Below are 15141 nucleotides of genomic sequence, written 5' to 3' on the forward strand. Positions count from 1 at the left end.
CTCGGGGCCCCTGCAGTTTCTCCCACATTGCCATGTAATAGCAGTGACTTCTAGCAGTCTTATGGGGTTGATTTACTAAGGACAAATAGGCTGTTCACTTTGCAAGTGCAGTGGCACGCTGCAAGGTCATTATTCCCAGAGCTTAGTGAATGAAGTGAAGCTCTGCTGACTTCTATCACTCAATCATGTGCAAGCAAAAATGTATTTTGAAATTTCCTTGCACGTGATTGGGTATTCTTTGCAAATGGTCACTACCAGGGCTCGACAAATCCCGGGCGCCAGGTCGCCATGGCGACTAGAAATAGGGTCCTGGCGACTTGGCTTAGAAGGGGGGCTTGGCTTTGTGAGCTGGTGCCATCTGGTGGTGGCCGTTGGTATTACAAGTTAAACAGCAATTCTAATGTAATTTTTCACTATTTTCACTGCCATCTTCTTCCCTCTAATTAGAACCCCCAAACATTATATATATTTTTTATCCCAACACCCTAGAGAATAAAATTGCGATCGTTGCAATACTTTCTGTCACGCCGTATTTGCGCAGCGGTCTTACAAGCGCACTTTTTTGGGAAAAAATTACACTTTTTTTAATTAAAAAATAAGACAACAGTAAAGTTATCCCCATTTTTTTAATATTATGAAAGATAATGTTACGCCGAGTAAATTGATACCCAACATGTCATGCTTCAAAATGATGTCCGCTCGTGGAATGGCGACAAACTTTTACCCTTTAAAATCTCCATAGGCGACGTTTAAAAAATTCTACAGGTTGCATGTTTTGAGTTACAGGTCTAGGGCTAGAATTATTGCTCTCGCTCTACCAATCGCGGAGATACCTCACATGTGTGGGTTGAACACCGTTTACATATGCGAGCGCTACTCGTGTATGTGTTCGCTTCTGCGAGCAAGCTCGTCGGGACGGGGCGCGTTTTCTGGCTCCTAACTTTTTTAGCTGGCTCCTAGATTCCAAGCAAATTTGTCAACCCCTGGTCACTACATTCACTAAGCTCTGGGGAAAATTTCCTTGTAGAGTGCAACTTCACTTGCAAAGTGAACAGAGTATTTCCCTTTAGTAAATAAAATCCTAAATTTCCACAAGCTTCTCCCTAGTCTCCAACAACTCCTATAGCATATTCACAGTCTCACCATTTGTTGTAGTAGTCGGGTAGTCTTTGACCATCTCATATTGCATGCCTGTCACCTCCAACCGCTTTCTTTAGCAATACATTCACTAAATATTAGGTGTGGCCCTTTAGTGATGCCAGGAATCACACCTGGAGTCCTCCATCAAGGGAGTTGACCATCAGTGTTCTAATGGGCTGAAAGGGAAGGTGAAGTGGCTAATGGTAGCTGCTACTTCACTGTTAATAAAATAATATGCCACTGCTACCCTGTACGCCTTGTGCCAGGATTACAATACCAGCCATTTGATCTGTTCCAAAGAGGAGAATCAAAGTCCAGTATGGGCATTCAATCCACTTTGAAGGCAGAAAAGTAGGCACGGTAGCAGTGGTGTGTTACATCACGAAAAGTTTGCATTATGGAACTCTTGTCTAAAGAGGGCTGTTGAGTCTTCTGTGGCATCCCATACTCCAAATCTATTGCTGTTTAAAGGGGTTGTAAAGGTTCGTTTTTTATTTTCTAAATAGGTTCCTTTAACTACTTAAGACCCCGACCTTTAGGCAGCTAAGGACCTGGCCAGTTTTTGCGATTCTGCACTGCGTCGCTTTAACTGACAATTGCGCGGTCGTGCGACGTGGCTCCCAAATAAAATTGGCGTCCTTTTCCCCCCACAAATAGAGCTTTCTTTTGGGGGTATTTGATCACCTCTGCGGTTTTTATTTTTTGCGCTATTAACAAAAATATAGTGACAATTAAAAAAAATAAAAAAAAATAAAAATGCAATATATATAAAAACAAATTTTTTTTTCCCTCAGTTTAGGCCGATAAGTATTCTTCTACATATTTTTGGTAAATTTGCAATAAGCGTTTATTGATTTGGTTTGCGCAAAACTTATAGCGTCTACAAAATAGGGGATCGTTATATGGCATTTTTATTATTTTTATTTTTTTTACTAGTAATGGCGGCGATGTGCGATTTTTATCGTGACTGCGACATGATGGCGGACACTTTTGACACCATTTTGGGACCATTGTCATTTTTACAGCAATCAATGCTATAAAATGCACTGATTACTGTAAAAATGACACTGGTAGTGAAGGGGTTAACCTGTAGGGGGCGCTGAAGGGGTCAAGTGTGTCCTAGGGAGTCATTCTTACTGTTAGGGGGTGTGGCTATGAGTGACACGTCACTGATCGCTGCTCCCGATGAGAGGGAGCATTCGATCAGTGACATGTCACTAGGAAGAACGTGGGGAAATGTGTTTACACTGACATCTCCCCGTTCTTTAGCTCTGTGACCTGATCGCGGGACGCCGGCAAACATCGAGTCTGCGGGCGGGGTCGCGAGGAGCCGCCGGTGGCGCGCGCGCGTGACCACTTGGTGACACGTTAAAAGGGGACGTACCTGTACGCCCATTTGCCTAGCCGTGCCATTCTGTCATCGTAAAAGGTTGTGCGGCGGTCCTTTAACTGATTGCCGACCAGCCGCCAGTTATATGGCGGCAGGTCGGCTCTGCTGGGCGAGAGCACATTGCTATATGTCACCTCGCCCAACAGCCAACAGGGGCGCACGCACGCCCCCGACTCACACGCGATCGCTCGTTACAGAGCGAGGACCGGGAGCGGTGTGTGTAAACACACCACTCCCGGTCCTGTCAGGGAGAGAAATGCTGATCTTCTGTTTATGAAAAGCGATCAGACATTTCCCTCAGTCAGTCCACCCCCTTCTACAGTTAGAACACACCCAGGGAACATAATTAACCCCTTCCCCGCCCCCTAGTGTTAACTCCTTCACTGCCAGTGGCATTTTTACAGTAATCAATGCATTTTTATAGCACTGATCGCTTTAAAAATGCCAATGGTCCCAAAAATGGGTCAAAAGTGTCCAAAGTGTCCGCCATAATGTCGCAGTACCGAAAAAAATAAATCGCTAATCGCCACCATTACTGGTAATAAAAAGAAATTAATAAAAATACCCCCTATTTTGTAAACGCTATAACATTTGCGCAAACCAATCAATAAACGCTTTTTGCGATTTCTTTTTTTACGGAAAATATGTAGAAGAATACGTATCGGCCTAAACTGAGGAAAAAAAATGTTTTTTTATATCTTTTTGGGGGATATTTATTATAGCAAAAAACATTATTTTTTTCAAAATTGTCGCTCTATTTTCGTTTATAGCGCAAAAACTAAAAACCGCAGAGGTGATCAAATACCACCAAAAGAAAGCTCTATTTGTGGGGAAAAAAGGACGCCAATTTTGTTTGGGACCCACGTCGCACGACCGCGCAATTGTCAGTTAAAGCGACGCAGTGCCGAATCGCAAAAAGTGCTCTGGTCTTTGACCAGCAATATGATCCGGGGGTTAAGTGGTTAAGCGGTTCACTGCAGCGGAGAAAATCAAATCTCCTGCTCCATCGGATAGGGCTGTGTGGCAGAGATGTGTAACTCTATGCATTAGGTCATGGGTCTTCAAACTACGGCCCTCCAGTTGTTCAGGAACTACAATTCCCATCATGCCTAGTCAGGTCTGTGAATGTCAGTGTTACAATGCCTCATGGGATGTGTAGTTCTACAACAGCTGGAGGGCCGTAGTTTGAGGGTCCCGGCACTAGGTTGACAATTGGCAGGTAAAATATCTCCCATCCAGTATATGTCTTCCACTTGTGTGTTTAGCCGTTTGCCTGCAGTTCAGCTGTAGGATTTATCAAGATGTGTGTGATCTCATGTATTCAGTTATCAGTTATAAAGGATGTTTAGCCAGAAAAGTCAACAGACTTTGTTCTTCTTTAGGATAAACTGGCAAGCGAGGATATTACGAAAAAGAAACCTGAAGACCGAGTTCAGGAGCCTTCACTTAGACGGAATGCTGGAAGCGGCAAAGACCTAAAGAATAATAGAGATCGGGAGATCAAAGGCCCAGCAAGAGATGCACTAAGAAGTACAAAGCCTTCCGCTGGGGTCTCCGCCAAGGTTCAGCCCAAGCCTGGTGCTGGGAAGCTCCCAGGACAGCAGAGCAGAGCCTCTCTGAACAAAGGTGGAAAGTCAAAGGTGAGATCCATTGGGGATTCACTACTAAAGTGGTTCTTCTCCTGCAAACATCTGCTTTGCCTTCACCAGGTTTTCCTTCATAATACACAATGCTTTAAAGTTCTTTGTCATTCCTTAAATCTTTTACAGTATATGGATATCGGGTCTTAAGAAGGTTTTAGGGCTTTGCTAATTGTAATTACTCAATTGCTCTTGTCATTTCTTTCTCAAAAGCTTTAGAAAGTGCACTTTTTTCATGACTCACAGTGACACCCAGTGGTGAAAAAGGATAATACAGTGTAATTGATCCTCACTAATAGCTGGATTCATAAAGAGTGCCGCATCTTTAAGGCGGCGTAGCGTATCGTATTTACGCTACGCCGCCGTAAGTTAGATAGGCAAGTACTGTATTCACAAAGTACTTGCCTCCTAACTTACGGCGGCGTAGCGTAAATGTGGCCGGCGTAAGCGCGCCTAATTCAAATGAGGATGGGGGGGCGTGTTTTATGTTAATTACTCGTGACCCGACGTGATTGACGTTTTTTGCGAACGGCGCATGCGCCGTCCGTGTACATATCCCAGTGTGCATCGCGCCAAAGTACACCACAAGGACGTATTGGTTTCGACGTGAACGTAAATTACGTCCAGCCTACGTCCGTCCTATTCACGGACGACTTGCGCAAACAACGTAAAATTTTCAAATTTCGACACGGGAACGACGGCCATACTTAACATTGACTACGCCTCCTAGGGGCAGCTTTATCTTTACGCGGCGTATCTCTTACGGAAACGGCGTATCTTTACTGCGACGGGCGCGCGTACGTTCGTGAATCGCTGTATCTAGTCATTTACATATTCTACGCCGAACTCAACGGAAGCGCCACCTAGTGGCCAGCCTAAAAATTACACTTTAAGATACGACGGCGTAGGAGACTTACGCCGCTCGTATCTTAGCCTAATTTAGGCGTATCTGGTTTCCAGAATACGCTTAAATTAACGCCGGCGTAGATTCAGAGTTACGTCGGCGTATCTACTGATACGCCGGCGTACATCTTTCTGAATCCAGCTATGAGGCTAGGTAAACTCTTGCAGTTGATCCAAGTTTTACCACCCCCCCAACCGCTCCCCCTAAAGCTGTAAAGGCAGCGGATAGGGGTGTATCCCCCTGTCACATTTGGTGGGCAGTACTACCTGCCAAACGCTACCCATTTAGCTGAGGTCATTGGCACAGCTAGTTCAACAACCAAGGCACCAGATCCAAGCACTTGGTCCTCTGGGGAATTTCACATGCATTTAAAAATTATAGTGATATATCTTTTTTTTTAAGCTAATCACCTTCATAAACCTAAAAAGATACTGTATCATGTTTATGGTTTTCCTTTAATGCAACTCCATATTCAACATAGAAAATATGACTGAACCTGAGATTCAATTTTATTTCTCATTTCTGCATGATAGTTCTCAGTGCTATGGCATAAAGAAGTGTTGCTGCCTCTTAAAGGTCCTGTATGGTGGAAATGGCTGCAAAATACATTAGAATTAAGTAAACACTGCCCTAGCATGACACATGGGCCATCCATCATCGCTAATCCATCCAACACTTCAACACAGAAGACCCCCACAGTGCTGGAGATGTTTGGATAAAGCCTGAGCTGTTAGAGACCTGCAGCAGGTAGCCAGTAAATCATTGTCAGCAGTATTACTTGGGGAGATCTATGGGGCCCTAGTGCTGATGTACCATCCGTGTTGATTATGTGCACTGTAAACCACTTATGTGTCACATTACCTACTCTTAGTCTGTAGATCTACCCTTTTCACAGCAGAGATTCCTTTGGAGTTGAAAGGACACTTGTGTTTAAATGTTTCAGCATAAGCAGAGATATAGATAGATTATATATATAATATATGAAAGTTCAAAGGGTGAGGTGCACAACGGTTTATGGAAAGTGTGCAAGCAATCTGGCCTTCCCAAGGACCAAAATTTAGAAAAAAGAGATGGGATATCCCCTTCCTGTTCCAACATGACTGCGCACCTGTGCACAAAGCAATGTCCATAAAGGCATGAATGAGCGAGTTTGGGGTGGAGGAACTTGACAGCCTGCACAGTGTCCTGACCTCAACCCGATTAGAACACCTTTGGGATGAATTGGAGCAGAGACTGCGAGCCAGGCCTTCTTGTCCAACATCGGTGCCTGACCTCACAAATGCACTTCTGGAAGAATGGTCAAACATTCCCATAGACACCCTCCTAAACCTTGTGGACAGCCTTCCCAGAAGAGTTGAAGCTGTTATAGCAAAGGGTGGGCCAACTCAATATTGAACCCTACGGACTAAGACTCATGTGTGTGTGTAAAGACACAGGCGTCCCTATACTTTTGGCAATATAGTGTGTGTGTGTATATATGTATATATATGTATGTGTATATATATATATATATATATATATATATATATATATATATATATATATATATATATATATATATTGCATTTTTTTTATTTTTGAGATAGCAGGTGGTGCTTTAAACTAATTTTCACATGTTTATTCACCACTTCCCATCAGGATAGCAGAATGACGGCTGGGCGGTGGTTCAGTTATCCTGACTGGACATCATATGACGTCTTTCAGGAAAACAACCAGCGTGCGATCAGTGGTGCGGCTTGTCAGTCTGACACACCTCAACACCGATCTCAACACGTGATCAGCGGTGTCCAATCATGGCTGATCACAGTGTAAACAGGAATAGACGTCTCACAGACACAAAAGGTGTTGTAAAGGCAAAACATTTTTCCCCTGAATAGCTTCCTTTACCTTAGTGCAGTCCTCCTTCACATACCTCATCCTTTCATTTTGCTTTTAAATGTCCTTATTTCTTCTGAGAAATCCTCACTTCCTGTTCTTCTGTCCGTAACTCCACACAGTAATGCAAGGTTTTTCCCTGGTGTGGAGTGTTGTGCTCGCCCCCTCCCTTGAGGGGGGAGGGGGCGAGCAGGAGAGTCAGGACGCCCACTAACACACAGCTCCTTTCTCTATCTGCAACATAGTGTCTTGACTCTCCTGCTTGCCCCCTCCCCCTCAAGGGAGGGGGCGAGCACGACACCAGGGAGAAAGCCTTGCATTACTGTGTGTAGTTACAGACAGAAGAACAGGAAGTGAAGATTTCTCCGAAGAAATAAGGACATTTAAAAGCAAAATGGAAGGATGATGTTAGGGGATTTTTTTTTTTTTTTTACCTTTTCAACCCCTTTAAGGAATAAAGTGTATTCTTTATTATTTTATCTTCAAGCAAGCCCTCACTGTCTTCTAATGCTAGCATAGAAGCAATTTATCTGGATCAGCGCAACCTCAGTAATACATTGGGAATTGTAACACAACCTTACACGGTGGAGATTACTTGTAATGTTGCTTCGGGCACTGGATTCTGCATTGGTGCTCACCATGGCACTTGCTGCAGCATGTTAGCATTGGGGTGCTATACAGGTTCAGAGCTGTGGTCCATTGCTGTGGAACCCAGTCCCTGAAGACCCCTTTCATGGTATGCCCACCATGCCTGGCCTTTATAGTCCAACGTCAAGTTTGGGTAAGACAGGGTCGCCCTGTATCCCGCAGTGTTAACTTTTAAAAATTAGCGCTAGGATTCAACCACTCAGAGTTCAGTCTCAAAGTGCATGACCAGTGGTATTATGTAACATCTAGTCCTTCACCCATCACCACTTCTGCCTGGAGCCCTTATAAGGTACGTAGGCATTACTCACACCTTTTTTCCCCATAAGGATTCATTACAGGGTGGTCTTCACCTTATCCTATACTCCGCAGCCTATTCCATGGGTACCCCACAGGGGAATATCCTCACTTGTAGTTATGGCAGAGACCAGGTGAAAGGGATTCAATGCAAAATCACAGGCGAGCATTTACTCTTCTTCACTAAACGTTAGGTGCAATCTTATCCCTCAGATTTGGGGCCCTCCTAAAAACTGTTTGTCTGGAAGTATTTGTTTAAGGGGAAGAATCCCGCTTAAGGATATCCCAGTGAAGCTTGATGTTTCTCTTAACCTGACAATTCTGCATGGAGAAGCGGGTGATAAAAGGGCAATAAAGATTTGGTGTGGTACTTTTTATTCCTATTTACACCAATTCATATTTCCTATTTTGCCAATAAGTTTATATTGCTGATCCTATCGTGGGACTAGGAATTTGAATCAAAATATTTCACTATATAGTTTTTTTTGTTGTTGTTTGTTTTCATTTAAGATTGGACTTTTTTTTTTCATTTTAGCGCTTTTTTGGACTTTATATTTTAATGTGCTGTCCATTTATAACACAGTATTCACATTTCATTGCTGTTCGTTTACTTTTGGCGCTACACACTTTTTCTAAAGATGACTATAGACGATGAGTTAGCGGATTCCACCATCTACACAAGCTGATCGGGATTCCCGGAGGTAGAAAGTCCGCCGGGAATCCCGGGGGGAAAACCGAGAACCTGCTTGGTCACTTTCTCCGTGTACACACCAGAGGTTTTCCTGTCGGGAAAACTGCGGTGAGAGCTTTGGCCAGGAATCCCGGCCGTGTGTATGCTCCACTGCAGTGTTTCTTCTAGGGAAACTGCCGGGAAAATAACAGCCGGGAATCACGGCAGGAAAAAAGAGAACATGTTCTGCTGCGATTCCCTGCCATGGATCATACACACGGCCAGTTTTCCCGGCCAAAAGCTGTCATGGCAGTTTTCCCGGCAGGAAAACTGGTCTGGTGTACGAGGCATGACAGTGTAACTCCTCTGCTGTCAGAATACACCGATTAGTGCTGCAGATTTAATTAATTAAAATATACCAACAGTCATGAGGACATTTTCGAGTGGTTGAGAGATCATTAGACCCACTCCTCTCTACGGGAATGGCCATATATGGATCTAAATTTGTCCAGTCCTTGCTAAACCGAACAAATTTGGATCCATCCTTGGCCGGCTTTAGTTGGAACCATTGTGTTGCCCTGCAAAGCAGGAAGCAGGGCCTGCATATATAATGGGGGGGGGGGGGGGGAAACGGCTACCCCTATATACAATCGATATACACAAACATTTTTTTTCAAATATCACCATGCCATTATTTATACTTTTATTTATATTCAGCTGATCTCTGTACATATTATATCTAAAAATCTTTTTTCTTTTTAAATAAGAAAGGTCTATGGCTATGACTTTGTAATGCTGATTTGATTTCCAATAAACATCTGTTAAAAAAAATAAAATAAAGGTCTGAGATTTTTCTATTTACTACACAATACACAGTAGTAGTAACTCACGGTGGCCATGTTTTTTTTTTTGTTTTTTTTAGGAGCCTCAGAAGGTTGATGAATCCTTCCTGATTGATGAAGAAGCCTTAAACCGAGTTTATGGGACGCCAGTGTATGAAGGACACCGCAGCACCCTCAAAAAAGGACCATACCTTAGATTTAGCTCTCCCTCTCCCAAATCCAAACCAAGGAGGCCTAAGGTTGTAGAGACTGTAAAAGGTAAGTGGCTTCCAGTTATATTTATATATATATATATATATATATATATATATATATATATATATATATATATATATATATATATATATATATATATATATATATATATATATATAAAATGATTTGTCTTCTGCATGCCATATCTGCCCAAAAAAGGATTATGTGCTTGTAACTGCTAGTCTTCTTTATTTTTTTTTTAAGGGTATTAACATTTACAGTTTTGTGATTAAATAGACTAGCATAACGTCTTGAGCACCAGACCTAAAACTAAATACCCATTTGAAATACACATAGGGTAGTTCACATATCTGCCAAATGATCTGTTCTTCTGCCCATCCAGTTTTGTAATTCATACATATGTGCCAGGCAGCACAGTCAAATGTGTGACACTGCTGTGGAACAGTTAAGGATAACAGTGAGGTTACCGCTCTGCCTGCAGTCTGCTGATTGGACAATGGAGAAGCAACAACAATAGGTTATCGGCTTTGCCCACTGTGGTCTGCTCTCCGGTTAGCATGTTTATCATCACCACATTTACATGCAGCAGAGCTCAATTGAATTCTAGTACCGCCCTTCTCTCCTCTAGTCTACGTACTGCTGTGCAGGAGATGGCAGAAGGCTGATATTGGGAGCGATTCAGGCAGTTGTGCAAGCTGTATTGAAAAATGTACATCTAGGAAATGTGCAGCTGTGTTCAGTGGTGTTTTTATATCTGTCTGGCATTCAATTTTAATGTAGAAAGGATTTTTAATTTTTAAACTTCTGCTGCTGTTGTTGTGAAATCATTAGAGCCATTATGACTTATTAACCACCTATTAAAGGGTTTGTTAACCCAGCTATATAAGACTATGCCAGCCCCTCTATTAGAGGCTGGCATAGCACACAAGGTTAGTAGTTTTTGAAAAACGAGTGTTCTAAATGCCTAAAGTTGGAGACAGACACAGAGGGAGATGACAGGCAGGAAGGAGAGAGTGAGGGAAGAGCTGAGAAGACAGATACGTATGATGCAGGTATGTACTCTGACCACGGGGATCAAGGCTAAGCAGCCCTGATTTTTGTAGTCGGCCACAGAGAGGACATACAGGAAGTGCCTGGTTCAGGGATTTTTTTCCCCTCCAGTTTAGAGGGGGCAAATTACACAGTACAAGCACTGTGCTATGTTATCTGCTTTAAGGGACCAGGATCTGTATATTTTTTTTTTTCTTTTTGGGGTTGACAAACCCTTTAACTGTCTTTTTATTAAACTACTGTTTTACGTGGGGTTTATGACGTCACATGTCCCCCACTGGGCTCCAGAAAAGGATTTTACAGTGAGCACAAAAATCCTATATGTCAATGGTTTATGACCATTCTTTTATATATTTATTTTTATATATATATATATATATATATATATATATATATATATATATATATATATATATATATATATATATATATATATATATATATATATATATATATATATATATATATTTAAAGCAAAATGTGTTAACTGTAGTAATCTTTGGCAATCGAAAATTATTTTATATTCTAAATACCCAAGACTTTCTGTTATGTTTTATATGAGTGACTGCAGATCATTTTTCTTTACACATTATTAAAACTAAGTCTTATAGTGTTCTCTGTATGTATTTTACAGGTGTGAAGTTAAAGTCAACCAAGATGCAGACAGATTCTCTTGAGACTGAGATAGCGATTGCCAGGGCGAAAGCAACCAAATTTTATGTGGCAAAGGAATATAGACCTCAGTATTTATTCATTCCCTCTGATGAACCCAACACATCTATTCCTATGGAGGGACAGCTCATGCAAGTTGCGATTCCTCTAGGTAAAGTATTCTTTGAAATAATAATAAAAAAAAAGTATTTATGTATAAAAGATCCCACCACGCAGCTGTCCAGATGCAGGGTCTTATTATATCCAGAGGGGAAGGAAAAGTGAAGAAGTTACACATCCAAACTAGCCGAATGTAATGTTTCCTATTCCATTCTGTCCTCTATCTCTTTGGTTGCTCCAGTTGTTATAGGCGAGGTCTGCAAAATAAATAATGCATCGTGCACACAAACATGGCGTACAATGTGGCTGAATTTTCTGTGCCAGGAATGACCAGTACAGCGTACAGCTGCCAGTCAGTCTATACAAATCAATTGCAGATAGTGTGTGTGTGTGTGTACATACATACATACATACATACATACATACAGTGGATATATAAAGTCTACACGCCCCTGGTAAAATGTCAAGTTTCATTAAAGGCGGAAAAAGTTCTGAAATGATTTATCTTAGTCTCCTTTTTTTACATCACAGAAACCTGACATTTTAACAGGGGTGTGTAGACTTTTTATATCCACTGTATGTGCAAGTTTCAGTGGTTGCATGCATACAGGACTGTAGGCGCCTCCCCAAACACAGGCAGTCCACATCCCTGTATGCACAGTGAATATGGGGCTTAAAGCAAAGTTTCACCCTTCACAATGCAGCATTAATGTGCATCCTTAAAATGAATTGGCAATTTATTTATTTATTTTTCTGCTCACTTACCCGATTTATGCCTATATCTAATTTTGCTTCCTCCTTTTTGTACGTCACGTCTGCTTTTGCATTGGCTCCTGGGAGTTATTGGTCAGCTTGTCATGGCATTGCTCCTATAACATTTAGGACACTGTGGCTTCAGATGCCTACACTAGAGATGGCCACGCTGTGCAGGAACTTCACAAAGTAAGAAAACTATGCTGCACAAATATGGCCATAGTTTACAGCATACCTTTGTTACATTGAATGAAGCATGAATATTCTAGGGGTATTTTTATCTTAAAAGTCATATTTCGTCCGGAACTCCACTTCGAGGGTCAATGGTCCTGTTGCCACCACTAAGGCCCTTTCACACGGGGCGTATCAGTAATGATCCGCCTCCGTGTGTCGGTAAGCTCAGCGGGGATCGCTCCGTATATCCCCACTGAGCCGGCGGCTGACAGGGCGGTCCCCGCACACTGTGCAGGGACCGCCCTGTCTTTTCTCCGCTCTCCCCTATGGGGGGGATCGGATGAACACGGACTGCGTGGGTGCAGTTTGCGGGCATCTAGCAGGGTAAGTCTCACTGTCCAGGCTGTCGAGTGACGTCAAGAATTTTGATCGATCAAAAAAATTAAAGATTAATCGAGGAATTAATCTTTAATTTCCCCTACTTTAAAGATTTGTCTAGGTACTAAAAAGGTTGCTTCTATGCATCTGGTTGCACAGCTAGCTAGTTGGTATCTTCTGAGTGACCCTAAATCTGCTTACTTCATTATTATACTTGCGTAATATCGTAAAAAAGTAGTACTGGCTCAGACAACCGGGCAACTCCTTTTTTTTTTTTTTTTAAGGCAATGTCAGCAATGACAGATTGCATACATGCAATACATATTCAATTTAAAGCCAATCAGCATGTAGGCTTTTCCCTCTCCCCAATTGATTCTTGAACGTAGTGTATGTAGGCTATTTTTTGACTCCTATTGAATTCAGTGGGGCCAAAAATGCCCCATTCTGCTTCAAAAGTAGCTAATGTACCTTTTTAAGCTTCAGATGTTAAAGTAAAAGCGTCTGAAGTGTGAACAGCGACAATGTAAAAGCATGAGATTTTTGTTGTAAAGCATTTTGGAGCTTTGAGCTACAAAACGCTCTGTGGTGAAAGGCAAACATACATGCTTTCCAATGACGTCACAGTACCAAAGTTATAACGTGCATATTATGTATTTTATTGTATAGAAAAAATGTGAGTCCACATGCAAAAAAGGGATCTTGTTATATGTAATTTATTACTCTGATTTCAGGAAAGCCACGAATTGGTACTACAGTTGCTTTTCCTTCATCTGTAACTCGCACTAGACCACATCCAGTTATTGTCAATGTGTCTGTTCCACCGCAATCCCCTAAGGCACAGCCAAAAGTGGTGAGGCCCAACATAGCGGTAGTGGAGATGAAGTCTGAGAAGAAGGAACCACCACAGCTCTGTGTCCAGGTATGGCTTGTATTGTGTCTATTAAAATACAAAAATGTGCATTTTTTAATATTGATGTTTTTCATTTTGACCTTTGATTTATTTAGGGGTCCTTCATCCACCTCAATATCAACATGTTACCAACATGGTACACACCCTTTCTAGGCCATTTGTGAGTTTAATGCTGTATTAACTAAATTATAACTGTGCCACAGATCTTATGAGTGAAAAAAAATCTTATGTAGCTGCTATCCGATTGATAGTCATTAAAAATAAAGTGGACAGTGCTATCGTAAAGCTCCAAAAACTCTTATGAAAGTGTCCAGTGCTGTAAATGCAAAATTCTAAATATAATTTAACAATAAAGTGTCCCGTGCAAAATAGTGTCCATGCAAGGCCACCCCATCACAGGAAGCTGCATTAGGTGGACTTCACTGGCAGCCTCAACAGGTATTTGTGGGACTTTGCAGGGGGACAAAAAACTGTATACTTATAATTAAGTGTGGCAGTATATATGCACAGTGTATATGCACAGTTAAACACAGTAAGTTTTACTTTATGGGACGCCATGGCTCTACTTTAATATCAGTCTGACTGTATAGATTAGAGGTCCTGATTGGCTGTTTCTGCCTGAACTGCCTAAACGGCCTATCAGGTCTGGTCCTTTACCCTGGCCAACAGAGGAATCAAAACTTTTAAAGTGTATGTAAACCCTAACAATTAAATTATGTTATTTGCTCCCTTTTTGGTCTGTTAAATTAGCCAGGAAAGGCATTTTGCTACATCTATTTGATAAATGCAAACAAATCATCTGTTGATCCTGCCAGGAATCCTGTGAGCTGTTAACTTCTAAATGTATACTCTGTTTGATTTTCCAGAGTTTGTGAAATCCTCAAAGATTACAACAGTAATCAGTAATTTTTGCACTGCTCGGAATGGTGCTAGAAGGGGAGGCTCTTGCACAGAGCTGACAGGCAGAGAGGGGAGAGGATGGGGAAGAGGAGGGCAGAGGAGAGAACAGATGACGGAGGCACATAAACTGACCACATTGTCAGGGCTCAGCAGCCATGATAAACCGTGGTCAGTTTTCTGGGGGGAGGGCCGAACCAGGCAGGATAAGCTAGGTATTTTAGGTGATAGATGGGGCCAAATTAAAGGCACAAGCACTGTGCTGTTATTCATGCTTTAAAAGGAACAGGATCTCTTTCTTCTTTTTCTGTAACAAGCAACTTTTTAGGAGCTCTTCTCCCCTACTAAAGCTTTTTGGCTATTATCTTCATTAATCATCGACTCCCATTGTACAAACTTATATACAAAGCCAGGGGTTGCCCTCGTAAATTCCATAGGATCTGGGACTTATGGGTGAACTTGGAATGCACTATACCACCTAATATTCAAGGTACTGACTAGAGCCTAGAGTCTGTTGTTGAACTCCTTTTTTTTCTTTTCCTTTAACTGTTGTATTTGTATACACTGTTATATTGACATTCTACATTCT

The 15141-nt window shown here is 41.8% G+C and overlaps 1 protein-coding gene across 1 annotated transcript in view; it reads left to right on the plus strand.

Moving 5' to 3' along the window:
- The window catches only part of KIAA0586 (KIAA0586 ortholog), a 198372-nt gene that overhangs the window by 48111 nt on the left and 135120 nt on the right, over window positions 1–15141 (plus strand). Inside the window, 4 exon segments of the mRNA XM_040331961.1 lie at window positions 3913–4170; window positions 9484–9661; window positions 11304–11492; window positions 13477–13664. Of these exon segments, the coding sequence (XP_040187895.1) occupies window positions 3913–4170; window positions 9484–9661; window positions 11304–11492; window positions 13477–13664 (813 nt within the window).

This window comes from Rana temporaria, chromosome 13, assembly GCF_905171775.1.
Source record: "Rana temporaria chromosome 13, aRanTem1.1, whole genome shotgun sequence".
In the NCBI taxonomy this organism is placed as follows: domain Eukaryota; kingdom Metazoa; phylum Chordata; class Amphibia; order Anura; family Ranidae; genus Rana; species Rana temporaria.